Source organism: Lissotriton helveticus, chromosome 8, assembly GCF_964261635.1.
Source record: "Lissotriton helveticus chromosome 8, aLisHel1.1, whole genome shotgun sequence".
In the NCBI taxonomy this organism is placed as follows: Eukaryota; Metazoa; Chordata; class Amphibia; order Caudata; family Salamandridae; genus Lissotriton; species Lissotriton helveticus.
Genome location: NC_136069.1, coordinates 461,440,995 through 461,461,331, shown reverse-complemented (window position 1 = coordinate 461,461,331; position 20,337 = coordinate 461,440,995). Strand labels below are relative to the sequence as shown.

Here is a 20,337-nt window from a genome sequence, read left to right as displayed (position 1 = left end):
ATCTTTATGAAGGTACGCTAAAAAGTGTACCAATGGCTCATCCCACCCATACGCCAAGAGGATTGTCCACAGCTTTGACCTATTGACAAGGTCAAATGCTGAGGACAAATCCATGAATGCCAGATAGACCGGATACTTCCGTGCAATGGTGTATTTTCCTATAATCAAGTTAAGATTAAGGCATTGCTCTGTAGTACCCACCTTGCTACGGAATCCTAACTGGCATGGCTCTAGAATATAATTTTCTGCTGTCCAGGTTAATGTTTTATTATAAATAACTCTCCCCAATATTTTAGTGTATTGTCAATTAACGATATTGGTCTATAGTTACTAGGCTGGGTCCTGTCTCCTTTTTTAAAAATTGGAACTATAATACTCTTAGCCCATGTTTCAGGTAAAGTGTCATGAATTAAACTATTAAAAACAAAAGTAGCGGGCCCAAAAGTCTGGTTTCCACTTGATTAAATCGATGGGCAGCCCATCTGGCCCGGGTGCCTTAATCCCTATACTCTGGTTAATAGCTTCTTCCACTTCAGAGATAGTTAGCTCTATGGTGGCCAGTGGGCCAGGCTCATAATAATCTATCTCTGATTGGGGGGTTGCATAAATTTTTGTAAAATGATTTTCCCAAGCTTCACTGGAGATGTTACAGCTAATGGGTTTTAAAAGCTGGCCCAGCTAATGGGTGTTAAAAGCTGGCCCATCGATCTGAGGTCCTTTACAGCGGAACAAAAAAATGCTACCCTTTTTTATACTAGTGGCCTCAGAAAGAGTTTCCAAGCTCTCGGTTAGGAGAGCTTTCTTCCTATTCGAGATCGCTGTATTATATTCTCTCCTTGCCAGCTGAACATCTGTTCTGCACCTTGGGTTAGATGACAAGGTCCTACGAAGGTTCCTGTTGGCCAATGTACAATCTCTATCAAACAATCTGTGAATACTTCCTGCCAGGGGTGCAGGTTTTGACAGTAGAGTTTTTGTGGCCAGGCAAAGTTTAGAAAAATCCTGAATAACCTCAGCATGTATGGGTTGCGATGATAGGCAAGAATTTACAAGATGCATATGACCCTTAAGTAATTTTTTTAACACTTGGCCACTGTCAACACCCTTCCATATTAGTCTTAGATTATCAGTTGAAGGTGTGAGATTTGTGGCCCGCGTTCCAAGGAGAACACAGGTCTAGGGGCTGAGCTCAACACTATTTTAATAGGGTTGTGATCCCCATGATCCGTGGCAATGACCTCTGCGGCCTTTAGCTGATCTTCAAGAGAGGGGGAGATAAAAACAAAATCAATAGTTGAACAACATCCCCTTCCCCTGAAGCTTGGCGGTGTGTGCTTGGTTGCATTAATGCCTCCAACCAAATCCATAACATTAGCCAGGTTATGTGATCTTAGGAGCATTGCTAGCTCTATGCCCCTACGAACGGAGGGTCCATAATTACTTATCCCAGCCACACACTCCATATTAGTGAGCTTGGCTTTAAAATCGCCCCTCAACACAATCCCTGTGGGTCCCTCCATATTAAGCTGGGTATCTAAATTTGAAATAAAATCAAAAAGCCCAATGAAGTTCCTATTATGACAGAGTAAAAATCATGGTTATAAAAATTTACCAGGTGAAAACAAACTCTTCTTTTAAAAAACACAGCTTGGTAGTTTTGGCTATTTGTAAGGAGAACATTAAAGCTACCTCCAGCAGCCACATTAATCCCAATAAGTAGACCCCCTCGATGGTCTGCCCATTTTGGGACTTGGGGCTACTACACTAAAATAGTGGAACCCTTGAATGTATAGGTCTCCGGTGGCCCAAGTCTCCTGGAACATCACTATGTCATGTTCCTTTATTATACGAAGCCAGTCCTGATTATCAAGCTTGCTTTGGAGCCCCGCCACATTCCAGCTTAGAATACTTAGATCAGCCCCCCTGTTGATCCTAGTTGTAACTGTGACAGCTCTATCTATAAAAGTAAAGGTGTAATACCTAGTCGGTCCTCCTCATAGACCTGTATTTCGGGCATCAGCAGTGGTTGTCAGTCCTGAGCATCTAAATTAGAAAGTGTGTGAAATCTATTCGTTGCCAACGGAAATTCATCAGAGTCCCTAACTGGTGTGGCTGAGGGTTTATAAAAGTAACCTAGGGAGGGTGCACAAATACCAGCATTTTGAACAAAAGACTGCTCTCTGGTTGTCAATATACGGCGGATCATTTGCGGTCTCCGAAAGTTAACAATGCAGTCACCATTAATATCCTTATTCGATTGCCCGACCCACCCTACCCTCCTGGCCTTAATAATTTCATCCATTGCAGATGAGTGAAAACCCTTGTGTTTACAGAGTCAGTCAACTGATTTGTTCCGAAGATCTGACCAAGATTCCCTCTGAGCTTCAGCAAGATTTGGGACACCAGCCAAAACCAACACATAGGGGCAAGAGGCAGGCGGTAGATTCAAAACATCAGTATTTGGATTTCTACATGTATCCCTAGGGCGATCTCCGACATTGTTGACGTGGTCACCCACAGTAATACCCCGCTGAGACTGGTGACAATTCACGCTCGCTACGGCCAAGTTTAAGTTGTTTGAGTTATGTGCTCTTGACATACCCTGACTTTCTCTCCCAATAAGGGCAGAGTTAGAGACAAAATGGTCTTCACGATGGCCGCAGGACACACAAGATTTTACGGGGGCGTGGGGGGTATGTCTGTGCGGGGAGATATAGCTATCAATTGTGATTCGAGACCTTGTTTGTTAGCCACAGATGTTATAGAGTTCCCTCCGTCCACATCATTAGAAACATTATTCAACCTCCCGCTGCTTAATTTATTCATGGCAGAGTTCAAATCCATTAATTTCCCCAAAGCAAATCAAAATGTTTAGCAATCATATCCTTAATGTTGGCCAGCATAATTTTGGGAGATTCTGTTGCAGTCCATGTCGGTGTAATTCTCCCAACGCCGCCCATATCAGTCACATCGCTCCTAGCCGCAGGGATGTTATCAGTCTGAGTCGCAACCGAGTTTGTGCTGACAGTCTAATGAACATTAATGCTACTAATAGATGGACCACTTTTGGAATTTTTGGATTTGGATTTAGGTTTAGCAATGGCAGCATCTTTCTTCTTTTTTATTGGTTGGGCAACTGGTTTGGTGTTTCTATGTAGCTTCGCTACATGTCCCCGGGTATTAGTACAGGGAGCATCCGAAGCATACATATTGGGAGAATCCACAGGTGGCAGAGGTATAATAGCAGTGGCAGAATCAACCCTCACTGGTGTTGTATTTGCTGAGGGTGGGCATGTTATATTAGGGGCAGCTAGGCCCCCCAGCGACAGACGTGAGTGTAGTGTGACTGGGTCCAGGGATAGCCGCCTCTCCGTCAATTCAATCTCATGCATGAGGAGTGACTCAGCCCTCACAATAAAGGCATCCAGAGTCCCAGCTACCCCTCTCCGTTTACTCATTTTAATTTAGTGTTAGCCGCTTATCATGCAAATAGACCCACCAGCCAATGGAACAGAGTCAAATACAGTCAATTGCTAACAGGACACCTCTCATTACCTTATGGCAGGGTGTTCTAAAATGGATCTCGGGGCAACAGTACAGCAGAGAAGGCACTGCAAAGGCCAAAAATCCAAATAGCGTGGCACAGCCCGGCCTCATTCGGCCTCTGACGGGCATAGATGGGCCCGCCCTAGGCCCGGGTTTCGCCCGCGTGCGTCTCGCGAGGCGGAAGCCCGAGAATCCCTTTAAGCGCCTCCTGGCGCTTGGTTTCCTCGTTGGCGGCGTGCGCGCCGCAGGTGCGGCCGGGAAATGAAGTTCCCCGGGGGTCCGTGATACAGGACTGGCGGTGGCGGCCCCCAGAAAGCAGGGAAGGCAGTGGCGGCACGGGTAAATGCATGGACAACAGCAGCGAGCTCCAAGACAACAGCAGCGGGCATACAAATACTGACTTCAAATTGAGAGGATTTTTTTCTCTGACTTCAAATTGAGAGGATTTATGTGACAATCTTGCTGGGAAAGGCTTATTTTTAGCACACGACAAAGTTTAAATGTATGTAAAAAAGTGTGCAGACATTTCAGAATTGATCAAAATTAGAAACACGCAAATAAAGCAAATGTTTTGTAATTCTGAAGTGTGGTGGAAGGAATACGCTACTTACCAGTATGCATCTGTTCTTGGCATGTAGGGCTGCTGACATTCATATCTGTGCATAGATCGCCGCCTAGTGTTGGGTCCGGATGATTGCACATTGTTGTCCTGGAAGAGTCTTCGAAGTATCACGAGATAGGTGGCTCCTCCTTCGGACTACAGTGTGCATGGGCATCCTCTCCATCCCCAGATTGTTTTTCGCCATTGTGGCAGAGATGGAGTATAGTACAGTAAGAGATGGCCATGCAAAGAGTGAATGCTACAGCTGCAACAGGCACCGGGGAGGTGGGTGGGCAAAATGAATGTCAGCAGCCCTACATGCCAAGAACAGATGCATACTGGTAAGTAGCATATTCCGTTCGAGGCATGTGGGCTGCTGAATTCATATCTGTGCATAGAATAATAATAATAATAATAAAGGAATCTTATTGTGCGCAAACTTAGCCCAATGGGCGTCAAGGCGCCCATTGAATGTATAGCAGTATCTCCCCTAGCAGTGGCCACCTGTGTCAGCTACAGCAGTCTGGAAGAGAGTTTTGAGAACAGCTTGGCCTACAGCAGCTTGCTGTTTTTAATGTACATCTACACAATAGTGTTTTGTAAATGTATGTGTTGTTGACCATGTGGCTGCTCTGCAAATTTCGTGTAAAGGAATAATTCCTAGGAAAGCCATGGATGCCCCTAGCTTGTGTGTGGAATGCGCCCCAAGGGGAACTGTTAAGGTGTGTTTTGCCTTTAGGTAGCATATCTGAATGCACTTAACGATCCATCTGGCTATACCTGACTTTGAAATAGGGTTTCCTTTGTGTTGTGGTGAGAAAGCAACAAACAACTGTTTTGTTTTCCGAAATGCCTTAGTTCTATCTATATAGTAGAGTAGGGCTCTTTTTACATCTAGAGTATGCAATGCCCTTTCAGCTACTGTCTGTGGGTTCTGAAAGAACACTGGCAGTTCTATAGTCTGATTTATATGGAAATGGGATACCACCTTTGGCATGAATTTACGGTTTGTTCTGAGAACTACTCTATTTGCGTGTGCTTGAATGAATGGCTCTTGAATAGTTAGGGCTTGCAGCTCGCTAACTCTTCTAAGCGAAGTAATGACAATAAGGAAAGCCACCTTCCAAGTAAGAAACTGTATTTCGCATGAGTGTAGTGGTTCAAAAGGTGGTCCCATAAGTCTGGTTAAAACAACGTTTAGATTCCAGGCTGGTGAAGGTGGGTGTCTTGGAGGAATGACACGTTTAAGTCCTTCCATAAACGCTTTAATGGCTGGCACCCTAAATAGTGAAAGGTGTTGCCTGTTTTGCAGATATGCTGCTAACGCAGCTAAATGTATCCTGATGGGTGAATGGGCTAAATTGCAACGTTTCAGGTGCAAGAGATAGCAAATGATGTTTTGAGTGGAAGCATCAAGTGAGTTAATGTCATTGTTATTACAGTAAATTACAAAACGTTTCCACTTTGATGCATAACATGCTCTGGTAGTGGGTTTTCTTGCCTCTTTGATAATATTTATGCAGTCTGGAGGCAAGTTGAGGAATCCAAACTCTAGGATTTCAGGAGCCAGATCGCCAGGTTCAGCTGTTGCGGATCTGGGTGTTGGATTTCGCCATGGTTCTGTGTTAGAAGACTGGGTGTGAGTCGCAGTCTTTGATGAGGCACCACTGACAGTTCTAGGAACGTTGTGTACCATGGCTGCCTCGCCCATGTGGGAGCAACCAGGATTAGTGTCAGGGAATGTTGGCGCATTTTGCATGCCACCAGCAGTATTAGTGGAGCTGGGGGGAAAGCGTACGCAAATTTGCCTGACCAGTTCATCCATATCGCATTCCCTTGTGATTGCGGATGTGGGAACCAGGCGGCAAAGAACTTGCATTTTGCGTTTTCGCTTGTTGCAAACAGGTCTATTTCCGGGTGTCCCCACTTCCGGAAGAATGGTTGGAGCACTTTGGGGTGAATTTCCCATTCGTTTATCTGTTGGCTGTGCCTGCTGAGCAGGTCGGCTAACTGATTGTCCTTGCCTGGGAGGTGTTCTGCCATGAGAAACGTGTTTCTTTGAATGGCCCATTTCCACATTGCTTGAGCTAGGTGCGACAGCTGTGGCGAGTGTGTGTGTCCCTGTTTTTGAATGTAATACATAGCTGTCATGTTGTCCGTCCGGATCAGCACAGCTTTGTTGCATAAGTGTCTCTTGAAAGCTTTTAGGGCTAGAAAGACTGCCATCAACTCCAGAAGGTTGATATGCATTTTCTTCTGCTGTACAGTCCAGAGTCCCTGTACTGTGTAGTGTAGGACATGAGCTTCCCATCCCATGAGAGGCGCGTCCGCGGTTAACACTACCTGTGGGACAGGCTCTTGGAACAGTCGTCCCTTACAAAGGTTTTGTGGATTCCACCAATGCAGAGAGTTGTATGCCCGACTGGTCACCAACACTAGGTCTTTTAATTTCCCGTGAGCCTGGTTCCACTGTGTTGATAGGCATTCTTGGAGCGGACGCATATATAGTCTTGAATGAGGGACTATGAATATGCACGATGCCATCATGCCTATTAGCTGCATAAACACTCGAGCTGGTAGTGAGTGTTGGGGTCTGAACTTTTGTATCAACGTTTGCATTCCCTTGATTCTTGCTGAGTTGGGATATGCTTTTGCTGCCAGTGTATCTATTGTTGCTCCCAGGTATTGTTGGACGTGGGAGGGTTGTAGATGGGATTTTGGGTAGTTTAGCAAGAATCCTAAACTGTGCAGGAGATGTATGGTCTGTGACATGTGGTTGGCACATTGCTGGGCTGTTGGCGCGTGTATGAGTCAATCGTCAAGATAGGGGTACACATGGATGTGTTGCCGTCTGAGATGTGCTGAGACTGTAGCTAGACAATTGGTGAACACTCTTGGAGCTGTTGTGACACCAAATGGTAGGACTTTGAACTGGTAGTGTTGTCCCTGAAGGTTGAACCTTAAATACTTTCTGTGAGCAGGGTGTATTGGGATATGAAATTATGCGTCCTTGAGGTCTAATGTTGCTAAGAAGTCTCCCTGGCGAAGCAGTGGTAAGACTTGTTGGAGAGTGAGCATGTGGAAATGCTCCGACAAAATGTACAGGTTGAGGGGCCTGAGGTCCAATATTGGCCTGAGAGACCCGTTCTTTTTTGGAATAAGGAAGTATAGAGAGTATACTCCTGTTCCCTGATGTTGTAGTGGGACTGGTTCTATGGCCCCCTTTTGTAGCATACTGATGACCTCTTGCTGTAGTAGCGTAATATGTTCCTGTGACATTGGACGGTGCACGGGTGGTATGTTGGGTGGAGGTGAGGTGAGTTCGAGGCAATAGCCATGTTGGATAATTTGCCTGACCCATTTGTCTGTTGTGATATTTAACCAGACTGGCAGAAATTGTTGTATTCTTCCCCCGACGAGTGTTATATGGTCTGGGGGTAGTGGTAAGAAGTCACTGCTTGGTGTTAGTGGTGGATCTATTTGCATTTATTTATTTATTTATTTATTTACAGGTTTGTATAGCGCTAGGATAAACTCCCGAAGGAGTATCTCCGCGCTCAATGACAGCAGGCAAGCATAGAACAGGACAATGACAGTGACAATAGAACCACATCAGAGCATATGGGTCAAATGAGCTTTAAAGAGGTCATAACTCGACTTAATTTTGTTTAAACAGGAAAGTTTTCAATTGCTTTCTAAAAGAGAGATGGTCGGAACATTGTCTCAGTTGGAGGGGGAGAACGTTCCATAGGATAGGACCCATCACTGATAGAGCCTTACCACCCAATCTGGTCCTACTAATCTTGGGTACCATCAGCAGCAACTGCTCCTTTGACCTAAGTGTGCGTGTAGGGACATAAGGTACAAATTTATTAGCCAAATAGGCAGGTCCCAAATTATGTAAGCCTTTGTGTATAATACAGCAGGTTTTAAAATTCACTCTGTCGTATGGATAACCAATGAAGTTTATCCAACAGAGGCTTAGATGGAGATCTAGGGGGAGCGTTGAGGACTAGCCTGGCTGCTGTGTTTTGCACCACTTGCAGTCGGTCTAGTACTTGTTCATTTGCACATACCAGAAGACCATTGCAATCAAGTCGGCTGATCACTAGAGCCTGAACCAGAGTTCTTCTTATGGAGTCCGGAAGGAACGGGAATATCCTACGGAGGAGGCCTATCACGTGGAAACAGGATCCCACCGTGGTAGTTCCATGTTGTTTCATGGTCAATTCTGGCTCCAGCCGTACCCCAAGGTTCTTGATTATTTGTTTAGGTTCGGGAACTGGACCTAGGTCCTGGGGCCACCAAACAGGGGACCACTAAACCTTAGCCTCACCGAAAAGCATCACCTCAGTCTTACCAACATTACACTGAAGAAAGTTGGAAGACATCCACTGGGATACTGCTTTCATCCCCTCGGAAAAAGATTGTATAACCTCTGGAGTTGATAGTTGAAAGGGAAAAAGCAGCTGAGTATCGTCAGCATAGGACACTGGACAGAAACCAAAGGCTCTTGTTATGTCTGCCAAGGGAGCCACATAGGTGTTAAAAAGAGTTGGGCTCAGACATGAGCCCTGTGGAACCCCCTTGGTGATCTTAACCTCATCTGACTTAAAATCACCCATGGTGACACATTGGGTGCGGTCAGAGAGAAAGCTCTTTATCCAGTCCAGTGCCTTGCCACCGAGGCCATTCACAGTCAGTCGTTCGATCAAGATGTAATGCGAAATAGTATCGAACACTGCCGATAAATCCAGTAGCACCAGGACAACGGAAAAACCCCTGTCCTGGTACATACGGAGGTCATCAGTTATCGACAGCAGGGCCGTTTCAGTGCTATATTTTGGCCTAAAACCTGACTGTGAAGGATCCAGGCTTCCCGATTGTTCTAGGAAGTTGGACAAATGCTTGTTAGTGTGCTTTTCAATGATTTTCCCCAGAAAGGGCAGCAGGGAAATAGGCCTAAGATTAGACATATTGGTCCATGGGAGGGAGATGTTCTTCCGAATAGGTCTGACTAGGGCCTTTTTCCATTCCCGTGGGACACATCCCGTTGTTAATGAGAGATTCACCAGGCCCTGAATGTCCGGGCCAAGTGTTCTCCCCAGTGTTCCCATTAATCTTTCTGGTAGTAGATCAGAAGGGCTCCCACTTTTGATATTATTGATCAATATCTCTACCTCTGGCAGAGAGATCTTAGGAAAATTGAGAAATGTATTAGAGTTGGTGGCAACTGCTTGCAGCGGAGTATGGACATCCTGACAAATTATGGGTGGAATAAGTGCCTCTATTTTCTCATAGATAGTATCAATTTTCTTGGTAAAAAAAACTCGAGATATTGTCACGCAGATGTTGGGATGCCATGTCCGCACTTTCACATGCCACTGGTTTTAAAAAAGTGTTTACAATTTGGAAAAGCACTTTTGGATCGTTACCTGCTGTTTCCAATTGTGAGGTGACATGGTTCTTACGTGCCGATCGAATGGCTTTATGGTAGATGTTTATCGCCCTCTGATACTTGATTTTATCTTCCTCCAAGTGCAATTTTCTCCAAACTTTCTCAGTTTTCCTGGCAGTACGCTTAAGGCTCCGCAGTTCTTCAGAAAACCAAACTTCCTGTTTCCTAGCAGGACGACTTTTGAATATTTTTAACGGGGTAATCTGCTCCACTGCAATATGGGTGGCAGAATCAAATTTAGATAGGGCAGAATCAATATCATCAGTGGCTAAGATATACGGGGCAGCATAGACCTTTTTAAAATTTGCATCTGACATTTTATGCCATTGTCTTCGCCGAACCGGGATTTGTGAAGAGTGATTGGAGCATGTTTCAATCTTTGGCATGGAAAACTCAAGAACGAAATGATCCGTCCAGTTAGTCTGTATAGGCATATAGCACTTAATACCAGAAAAATTGGAAAGAATCAGGTCTAAGGTATGGCCCGCCAGATGTGTAGGTCCACTATTACACTGTGCCAGTCCCAGCAGGGATACATCAGTCAAAAAGGATTGAACCTCCATGTTTTCTTTCTTCTCGCTATGAATATTAAAATCACCGAGCAGAAAAAAATCTTTATCTGCATCGACATAAGGCGCGAGTGCCTCCACTAATAAACTAGAGGCTCCTTTCATGGGGCCTGGGGGACGATAAACTAATGCTCCCTTTCTGCTATGTTTGGCAGAGGAGCCAACCTTAAAAACTATCATTTCCAAGGCATGATTACACAATTGGTCCAGAACCGAGACCGAAATGCTCTCTCTGTGTACAATTGCAATTCCCCCTCCGGCTTTCTTGGATCGATCTAATCTGATAATTTTATACCCTTCCGGGATTCCAAGAGTAATAGCCGGGATGGAATGGGGTTTAAGCCACGTCTCCGTGAAAAAGCACAGATCGGGTTTATGTGTAGAGATGAGGTCCCAGACCTCGGTAAAATGTTTAGCCAAAGACCTTATGTTACATAGCAGGTTCCTCTCACCCTGGATAATTCCAGTGGGCCTGTATGTTGTGCATTGATGAGATATGTTAGTAGGTCGAGGCATCGCCAGCAGGCCTTAGCCGAGATCAACAACCTCGTTCTACAGCGCCGCCATACCGCCCGGCTAAGAACACACCAAAAGAGCCCTCTGAGACAAGATATACGACACCGGTTCAATCGAAACCGAAACTCGTCGACAATACTGTCTTAAGGACCGAATTACGTCGAACCGAAGGTGACTAAGCCGAAGGGCGTCGAACCGAAAGCAACAGTACCGATACAACCTTCGAAGCCAAAGACTATCGAGTCGACATCGAAGACCAAAGCTGTCGAGTCGACGTCGAAGCCCAAAGCCGTCGAGTCAACCTTGAGGCAAAAACACGTCGAATCGACGCAAAAACAAAAGCACGTTGAATCGACCCCCAAGAAGCACGTCGAATCGAGCAAACCAGCCTCAGGTATCGACAAGGGGAAAACACCGGTCGACGAAAGCACAAGGCCTGCGCCCAAGACTACCGTCGAGCCGAAACAGAAAGTGGACCAAAGTGGACCAAAGTAAATCGGTCGAGCCGAAGCGCATCGAGCCGAAAAAGGTTGAGATATGTTAGTAGTTCTAGGGCATGCATCATGTGTGACTTGAAATTGATGTCGACATTGCCTGCATGAGAACGGCCCTTCAAGAGGGCGATCACTTTTTATCCCACAAAATGTAAAAGGGTTACGTCTTAGACGCATCAGAGCCTGTGAGGAGTAGCTCACCCTTGAATCTTGTGGGGCCGTGGATCCAAATGTAGATACTGCCATGGCCCCTGGCCCCGTCCGGTCGCGGACGGGCGCAGACGGGCTTCTCTCTGGCGCTCTCCTGCGCGCGACCGCTGCGCGCTCACAGCGACGAGAGGGCTAAATAGCCCCTCCTCTTGCACAGCTAGACCGCTACCCGCCGGGTAAAGCGGAAGTGAAGTGTTATGCTGGTCTCGCTCTTGCCTGTCCGCCCTCCGCTCAACGGCGCTATTTTGCCGAGTCGGACCGGGGCGGCATTGCCTCCACGACCTCTTCCCTTGGTGTTGTTTCCTCTGTATCCACCCCTGTTGGTGTTTTTGTTGTATGTGGATTGTGTGTTACATTTGTAGTTGGAGGATTGCTGTGATGCATTATTACGCGCTCCTCCTCTATAATTGGAGCGACGAAAGGAGCCCCGGTGTTGTTGGGACTGGAGAGCTCCCATAGACTTCGCAGTTTCAGCATCTTTTTTCATTTTGTCCAGAATTGAGTCAACTGCTGGACCAAATAAAAAGTCTGGGTTGATGGGCTGATTAAGGATTGTGGATTGGACTTCATTTTTAAAGCCCGATATGCGAAGCCAGGCGTGTCGCCGGAGCAGCACGCTTGTATTGATGGATATGGCAGCTGTGTCTGCCGCGTCAAGAGCACATTTAATTGAGGCATTGGTGATGAGCTTTCCCTCTTGTATGAGTTCATCAGCCTGCTGTTTGTAAGGATCAGGTAGGTGTTGGAGAATTTCTTCCAAGCTGTCGTAGTGTGCCCTGTCATATCTGGCCAGCAGGGCCTGTGTGTTGGCTATTCTCCATGAGTTTGCTGCTTGAGCTGCTACTCTTTTGCCTGATGCCTCAAAGATTTTAGACTCTTTGTCTGGAGGGGCAGCCTCTCCAGTAGTCTGGGAATTGGCACGCTTACGTGCGTTGGATACCACTAGGGAGTCTAGGGGTAGCTGGCCCTTGATATATGTAGGGTCTATAGGAGCAGCCCTATACTTCTTTTCAATTCTAGGGTTTATGACCCGTGCTCTAGCGGTGTCCTTAAAAATGTAACTTGCGTGTTTTAATACGCCTTTTAGCATTGGGAGTGTTTTAACATGTCTCTCAGATGTTGTCAATGTACCGAAGAGGAAGTCTACCTCAACAGCATCAGAGTGCATATCTACATTATGGTAGGTGGCGGCTCTATCCAGCAGTGAATTAAAGGCTACTATGTCTTCTGTTGGAGAAGGCTTTGTGGGGTAAACTGCAGGCTCTGTAATGGGCATAAGTCCCTCAGTGTCTGGTTCCCCTCCCCCACCCCATGGCTGTGAGTGAGGGTCTGCAAGTGGGTTTTTTGGATAGCCAAACCCTACATCTGTGTCCTCATCTTCGTCTGGGTTGTAGTCAGAGCGTTCTGGTGAGGCAGGGGCATATGGGGTATGAGGCATAGCTGTAGTGATAGGTTCAAAGGGTATAGGAGAGGTAGCACAGTCTCTCTTTTTCTTCAGGGGAATTGTAGAAAAGTCTTCAGTTGGCAGAGGTCTTTTCTTTTTGGTGTACACAGTCACTTTACCAGTGTTTGGGTCAATATACAGTTTTGACTGATCTTCTGTGGAGGGATCTGGATGAATAAGTTCCTCTTCCACAGTCCTTGGTTTTGTTGCTGTAGGCTTTGGTTTGTCTTTGTTCGGGTCGACGCCTTTTGGTGTTTGGACCGTTTTTGGTATTTGGAACGGGTTATGATGTTTTTCGACAGGTTTTGTCGGTTCAACGTCTTTGGTTGGCTTCACCACCTTTTTCGGACCGAGCGATGTTGTCGGTTCGACAGTGTCTTTAAGCGTTTTTGGAGCCTGTGGTTTTGTGTCGACGCCCTTTTTCGGCTCGATGCGCTTCGGCTCGACCGATTTACTTTGGTCCACTTTCTGTTTCGGCTCGACTGTAGTCTTGGGCGCAGGCCTTGTACTTTCGTCGACCGGTGTTTTCCCCTTGTCGATACCTGAGGCTGGTTTGCTCGATTCGACGTGCTTCTTGGGGGTCGAGTCGACGTGCTTTTGTTTTTGTGCCGATTCGACGTGTTTTTGCCTCAAGGTTGACTCGACGGCTTTGGGCTTCGACGTCGACTCGACAGCTTTGGTCTTCGATGTCGACTCGATAGTCTTTGGCTTCGAAGGTTGTATCAGTACTGTTGCCTTCGGGTCGACGCCCTTCGGCTTAGTCACCTTCGGTTCGACGTAATTCGGTCCTAAGACAGTATTGTCGACGAGTTTCGGTTTCGATTGAACCGGTGTCGTATATCTTGTCTCAGAGGGCTCTTTTGGTGTGTTCTTAGCCGGGCGGTATGGCGGGGCTGTAGAACGAGGTCGTTGATCTCGGCTAAGGCCTGCTGGCGATGCCTCGACCTGAGTCTCTGATAGAGGTGTAGTGTCTATATGGGGCGGTGTACTCACGGTTCGCCCCTCGTTGTCATCGGAGTCGTCTTCGACTGCTACGATGTCTTGATCATATTCCTCGAGGTCGACGATCAGTTCTCCTTCCTCGAGGTAATATTCAGAGTCGTGCTCAGAGTATTGTTGATCATCTTGATCCGAGTCCTCGGCGCTTGCTAGATCTCCGTCATCGTCAAAGATGTTCTCGGGTGCTGTCGCCGACCTTTGCATTTCTTGCCTCGCCGCCCGTCGATTCCGGATAGTTTTTTTCGATCGGAACTGGGCACAGGCTAGGCAACTATCTTCATTGTGATCTGGAGATAGGCATTTGTTGCACACTGGATGCTTGTCGGTGTGCGGGAACTTCGAGTTGCACTGCGGGCAGTACTTGAATGGACTTCGTTCCATTGACGGTCGGTCCATGTGGTGTCGAGAAGGCCTCACGGCCCGATTCGACGACTGGGGTGCAACGAAAGTTCAAAAAGTGCATCGGTACCGAGCGCTGAACAATACCGACGGATGCGAAGGCCTTTTGGCCTTGTAAAAAGTTTTTCTAGATTCCGAAATTGGAGAGTAAGAAAGTACATCCAAACCCAATGGCGGAGAAAAACAATCTGGGGATGGAGAGGATGCCCATGCGCACTGTAGTCCGAAGGAGGAGCCACCTATCTTGTGATACTTCGAAGACTCTTCCAGGACAACAATGTGCAATCATCCGGACAAAACACTAGGCGGCGATCTATGCACAGATATGAATTCAGCAGCTCACATGCCTCGAACACAAATATTTTATTATGAGTAATCAATACACTAGGTAATGACATTTCCACATGTTAGTTGTGTGCTACATACTTTTATCAGTAAAACTGTATGTCTGTGCAAATGTAATGATCATTTCAATTTAAAATGTGTCGTCTGTAATGGCAGTGCACTACCAAACCATACATATTCCACTTTATGCCACTCCACTCTACACCATCTCATGCTACTTGACTCCAATTTGCACAACTCCACTCCGAACACTACTCTACTTATGCCACTCTAATCTACTCAGCACTGCTGCACTCTACTCCACGTCACTGCACTCTACACCACTCCACTCAACCCTGCACCACTTCAGTCTACACCACTCCATGCTGTGCCACTGCACTCTACGCTACTCTACGCTACTGTTCTCTACCACTCTACTCAAAACCAATGCACTCTACGCTACTGCACTCTAAGCCAATCTATACTGCACTCTAGAACAATCTAGAACAATCTACACTGCACTTTATGCCACTAAACTTTACACCACTGCACTCAATTCAACTCTGCACTGCTGTACTCTATGTCACTCTACTCTACACCACTCTACAGGACGCCGGTCTACTCTACAACACTCTACTTTGCATCAATGCACTCTACCACTCTAGTCTATGCTTCTACATCTACGCAACTTTACTCTGCAAGATCTACGCCACTCCACTTTATGACTCTGCACTCTAAACCACTCCACTCTCCTCTCCTCTGCACCAATGTACTCTATGCCACTCTGCTGTGCACCACTACACACTACGCCACGGCACTCTACGTCACTCTATTCCGCATCACTGGAGTCTATGCCACTTCACTCTAATCTACGCCAATAGACTCTGCTGTGCTCCACTCTACACCACTGCACTCTACTCTGCGCATCTGCACTCTACGCCACGGTTGTCTACTCTGCACCACCATTATCTATGCCACTGCATTCTACGACCCTGAATTATTCCACTCTACTACACTGTATGCCACCTTATGCCATTCAATGCTACTCTCCTCTATGCCACAAACTTTTAGCCATGCCGAACAGCAGTCAAGCAGGTTTACAGCATGGCTGAAACACATTGGCAAAGCCTATAGCTCTTGCATAGTAGAGACCTATAGACTTTGCCAATGCTTGTTTTGCTTAAGCACTCCATGAGCAGGTGTTTTTTAGCTCTCTCCTCGTGTGCTTCTCACCCCTTCCAAATACCCACACCACTGCTGCACTCACTAGTGTGCTTCTCACTATCACATTCCCTCTCTCGCTTGCGCTATGTGTAGTTTTCTCCTTTGTGCGTTTATCCCTCCCCCACCACGGTGTTGCTCCTCTTGGTGTGCTGCTTTTCCCCTCCGCTCCCCCAACCCCTGCCTGTTACTTCCACCCCGTTCCTCTGTGCCCCACACATGCATCTTATTTTTTTTAATTAACAAAATACTTTCCTTTTATTTTTTTCTGGATTGGAGCAAGGAGGGGGGATGAGTGGGTGGGGGTTGAGGGGACTGGAAGAGTACCAGTTACAACAAACTGCTGCAAGCCGCTCCACCTAAAAAAAGTGCTACTGTTCATTAAAAAAAATATATATATATTTTTTTTTTTTTAGAAATCCATCTTGGGTGGCTAAATAAAAACACGGCACTCACGTTATCTATAATGACAATTAGTCATGCACGCCTAACATTGCAAGCACATTATTTAACTTTTTTTTTTCTTCGATTGCCCAGGCTGCTCAACATTATTCTGATGCTGTACACCGTCACCAAAAAGCACTGCCAAAGACAAAAGGTCCGAACGGCTAGACCTGTTGGCATTGCCAATGTTTTTTTAATATTCCAGCCTTTCTGCTTACATCCCTTTGTTGATGGGTTTTTATTCCTACAAGCTGTTGCATCCATTATCTGCCTATTATGTGAAACCACCTAACCTGGTTCTCTCACCTAAGGTCACCCTTACCGCGGTGTTTTGAAAACGTTTATAACATTTAAACTGTATGAATGAAATTAGATTATGGAGTTACAAAAACACCTTAGGGTGTTGGCAATGTTTAAGGTTAATAATGTGCTTGATCAAAATATCGGTTTCAATGGTAAATCTTTAAGAACGACAGAAAAGTTAGAAGGTCGAAACTTACCTAAAATTTTGCACTGATAGTCTTTTCTCCTCCTACAAAAAATGCATGTAACAAAGTTAGATATTGGGTCTCGTTTATATTTTCTTTGTGCATGTATGGATTAAATACTGCCAAACTTACTGATTTTAGCATTGCCTCCATCACTCTGTATGCCAGGCGCACTCCAACTTTGAATCTCTGTGAAAAAGGAATTAAAAATGCAGTAAATGTTATTGATAAAATCATTTAACTGCAAACCACAACATAAAGGCCATTACGTTTGCAGCAGCTGCAGTGGCACTAGGTACAGGTGTGCCGGCTGGGTCACTGTCGCCCAATAATGTTTTTTTGTTTTTTAACTTCCAGGGCTACTTTCCTTGCTTGTATTAGGAGGATGGGTGTTTTTGCTATGTCACTAAATACCACGAACTACTGATTTAAGAGTAGGCAGGGTCGTTTTTTATGCTCATTCTCCCCACAACGTGGCACAAATTAAATTTAGCTCCGTCTTCCCGGTTATCTTACATCATACCTGCCAACTCACACGCTGCCACAGTGTGACACGCGGTATCGGCTCCCATCACACGGTCTCCTAACGAGGAGCCGATATCACACGGTGGCTTTCCAGCTCGTCTTTCGAACTGCCGACGTCCATTAACGGTTGTGAAAACACCCCAGACCTTCAACACCAGCTTCAGTAAGCTTTTTTTTTTTTTGGGTGGTGGGGGGGTTACTTCTCATGTACGAGGCCCTGCCCCCTCCTCACACGGTGAGATTGTTCTTCAAGTTGACAGGAATACTTAAAGGAGGAAATCAAAATACAGGGCACTCCACATTCTATCTCACATGTTGGTTGCACTAAGTAGAGAAGCATCAGTTTATCTTCGTGCCCAGAGGGAATAAATATATCATGCGAAGGAGAGCCAAGTAGGAGGTTGGAAACCCGTGGTACCTGGCAGAGGCATCCAGACAACTTAAATCTCATTTATAGTTCTTGCGGTAGCTCTCCATGGCCACGGAGATCTCTCCGCGAGGGCGCGGCAGCACCTGCAACCCTTACTTGACTTAGTAAATGAAAGGACCGCAAGCAGCTCCCCTTGAGTGCAGATATAAATATACACCCATGTTTACATTATCTGCGCCACACCCTTCAGTACAGTACAAGTGGAACGTGCAGAACACGGCCAGTGAAGAGTCAGAATTTCTTAGAATGCGACTAGTAAGTAAATTGCTGATAGGTGGTTCTTCTCTACACCCCGGCCCCTATTCAACAACAAAGTTCCGACTTTCCCCACCGGGACTCTTTGAAAGTACTCCGCACACTTTATAACTCCTGGACATGAAAACACGAGGATAGACTAAGGCGAAAAAAAGGGCCCCGTATGGCTCTTCTATTTGAATTAAGAACAAGGAGAAATTAGTCTGGATATGGGTTTCTCCCTAATTCAGACCGAGAAAAAAAGGAAAGGCCAAGGATAGATACTCCCCAGACATTGTTTTGGTCGTTTTTTTTTATGAATCTAGCCTAAGAGCATTAGAACGTTGTACAACAAACCTCGAATGTGCACATTTCTTTCATTTTTAGTCACAGAGCGATCCCAGAACCACATGATGTTGAGCCGAAACCGGGATTCGAACCCGTTTGCCCACGTGCCAAAGTCGGCAGCTCTAGCCACTAGGGCCACACGTTACACCCTCTCCACCAGAGATGCCATTGTTTGTCCTGCGGAATCAAACATAGGAAGAAGCTGATTTCCTTCGAGAAGGAATAACCTACGCTGCGCGGAGGTCTCTGAAAGAGTGTATGAGGGCATAGCATAGAACTGCTCATCAGAGACTGGCTGAATTATTCACAAACGCCAAGAGAGCTCTCCAAGGGCGCGCCTCCGTGCATTGCTTTATTTACCCTTCGAGGGCACAATGTTCAGAAAGCAGTGTTCCCTCTGAGAACTTTATGGCATCTATATTTCCAGCATACACCCAGTATTGTCCCGGTCAAAAGGAAGATGTTGGACTCTGGCCTGAAATATGTGCTTCTCTTCTCCGCAGCTCTTGGGACATTGGGGAGGTAGGTAGCTGCAGGCCTCATTCACTGTATAATAAATAGATTTTTTTCTATTTGCTGTCACAAGTCTCTTTGCTGAGGGTTGATGTAGTGAGTTTGTCGCAGTCAATAGTTGGTACCAGAACAAGTTGCTAGTGGACCCTGTCCCTTGACTGTGCTTACTTGGAAAGTTAGTTTCAGGGCACAAGCTACAGAGAATACAAGTGATATGATCCTGGTCTGGGAAACACATCTACTAGGGAATGAACGCCAATTTCTTTGGGGGGAGGGATGAACACACTCTTACAGCAAGCAGGCTTCACTAGATGTCCAAGAGGAGTGTCAACATATCTGAAAAATGGTTTAAGATTTGAGGTGGAAAGCAGGTAGATCGCCCAAATAGGTGGAAAGCAGGTAGATCGCCCAAATGGGTTCTTTGCAGCAGTGTGTGGACTGTGGAGGTGTTCGGACCTGACCACAGTCTGCGTGTATAAAATCCTTAGGCATCAGAAGGGTCCTGGTTGCTTTGTTGGTAGATATCCTTGATAATACATATCATTTGCAGGGGTGTTAAAGATGCTATAGACCCAGAGGTGGATAGTACTACTGTTAGGGCTTTGAAGATTCCAGACCAACAGGCTTGGCCAAACTTAAGAATTCAATGGACCTCAGTGAGATATGGAGACTGATCTATAGGAACACCACCACCTTGTCTGGCTTTTTGAGGCTACCAGACCAACTCTCTTTATTTATAGCTCTGATTTCTCCTCGCATCAGGTCTGCCTTCATCTCCAATGCGGTCCTAGGGGCCTCCGTTTGTGACCTCTCCCTTTTCTGGTGCCTCCAGGGCCTCCACAACTTAAGTTTGCCCCTTTTAGTGCAGCGGCCATCTTGAGATCAGGCGCCCCCAAGTAGGTAGTCCGCTCCAAGCCTGCTGCTTTTGGCACCGTGCCTATGACCTCCCCACACTAACCTTGGGGAGCGCAGGTGAACGCATCACAGCTTGTGGGCCACGTACACACCCCCTCCGGCTCTCTCCAGTAATCAGCCCTACATGGCAGATTAGAGCCTGGGGCATCCGGGTTCGGTCCGTAACCGCACCGCAGTATGAGCCGGAAAGTCCTTCTGCTTGCAACGTAGTTACCGCACTGTGCCCCTCCAATGTCGCCCCAGCGCCGTACTGGCCAGCGCCCTGCCCGTCTTGTCCGTAGTTCAGACGCGGCGGCCTTGGGGGTTCGGAGCCATTTTGATCACTTTGGCCGCATCCACTAAACTGGTGGGGAGCCGCCAGCCTGCTGTCGGGAGCCGCGGAAACCCAATGTAAGCAGTTTTCTCGTAAGAACTTTGGCAGTTCGCACCTGTTTTGCAGAAAGCAGACCTGATGCAAGGAGAAATCAGAGCTAAGGGCCATGCCTGACTCTTAGATGGCTGCCACTAGGGACATTTGACATGTGGAGTTAATTCTCTCCTCCGCCTGTGGAGCGCAAAAGTGTAACAAGGGGCTACCAACAGAGAAGCGCTACAAGGATCAGACGCCGGGCGCAGAAGCTCAAGTAAGCAGCGGGGTCAGTGGACTCCTAGCGGGGACT

At 46.5% G+C, this 20,337-nt stretch overlaps 1 protein-coding gene across 1 annotated transcript in view; it reads right to left on the bottom strand.

Moving 5' to 3' along the window:
- The window catches only part of RB1 (RB transcriptional corepressor 1), a 1,127,005-nt gene that overhangs the window by 707,965 nt on the left and 398,703 nt on the right, over positions 1–20,337 (bottom strand). Inside the window, exons 14-15 of the mRNA XM_078657333.1 lie at positions 16,846–16,902; positions 16,726–16,757 (exon numbers count right to left, since the gene is read on the bottom strand). Coding sequence (XP_078513459.1) covers positions 16,726–16,757; positions 16,846–16,902 — 89 coding nt within the window. The remainder of the gene's footprint in view (positions 1–16,725; positions 16,758–16,845; positions 16,903–20,337) is intronic.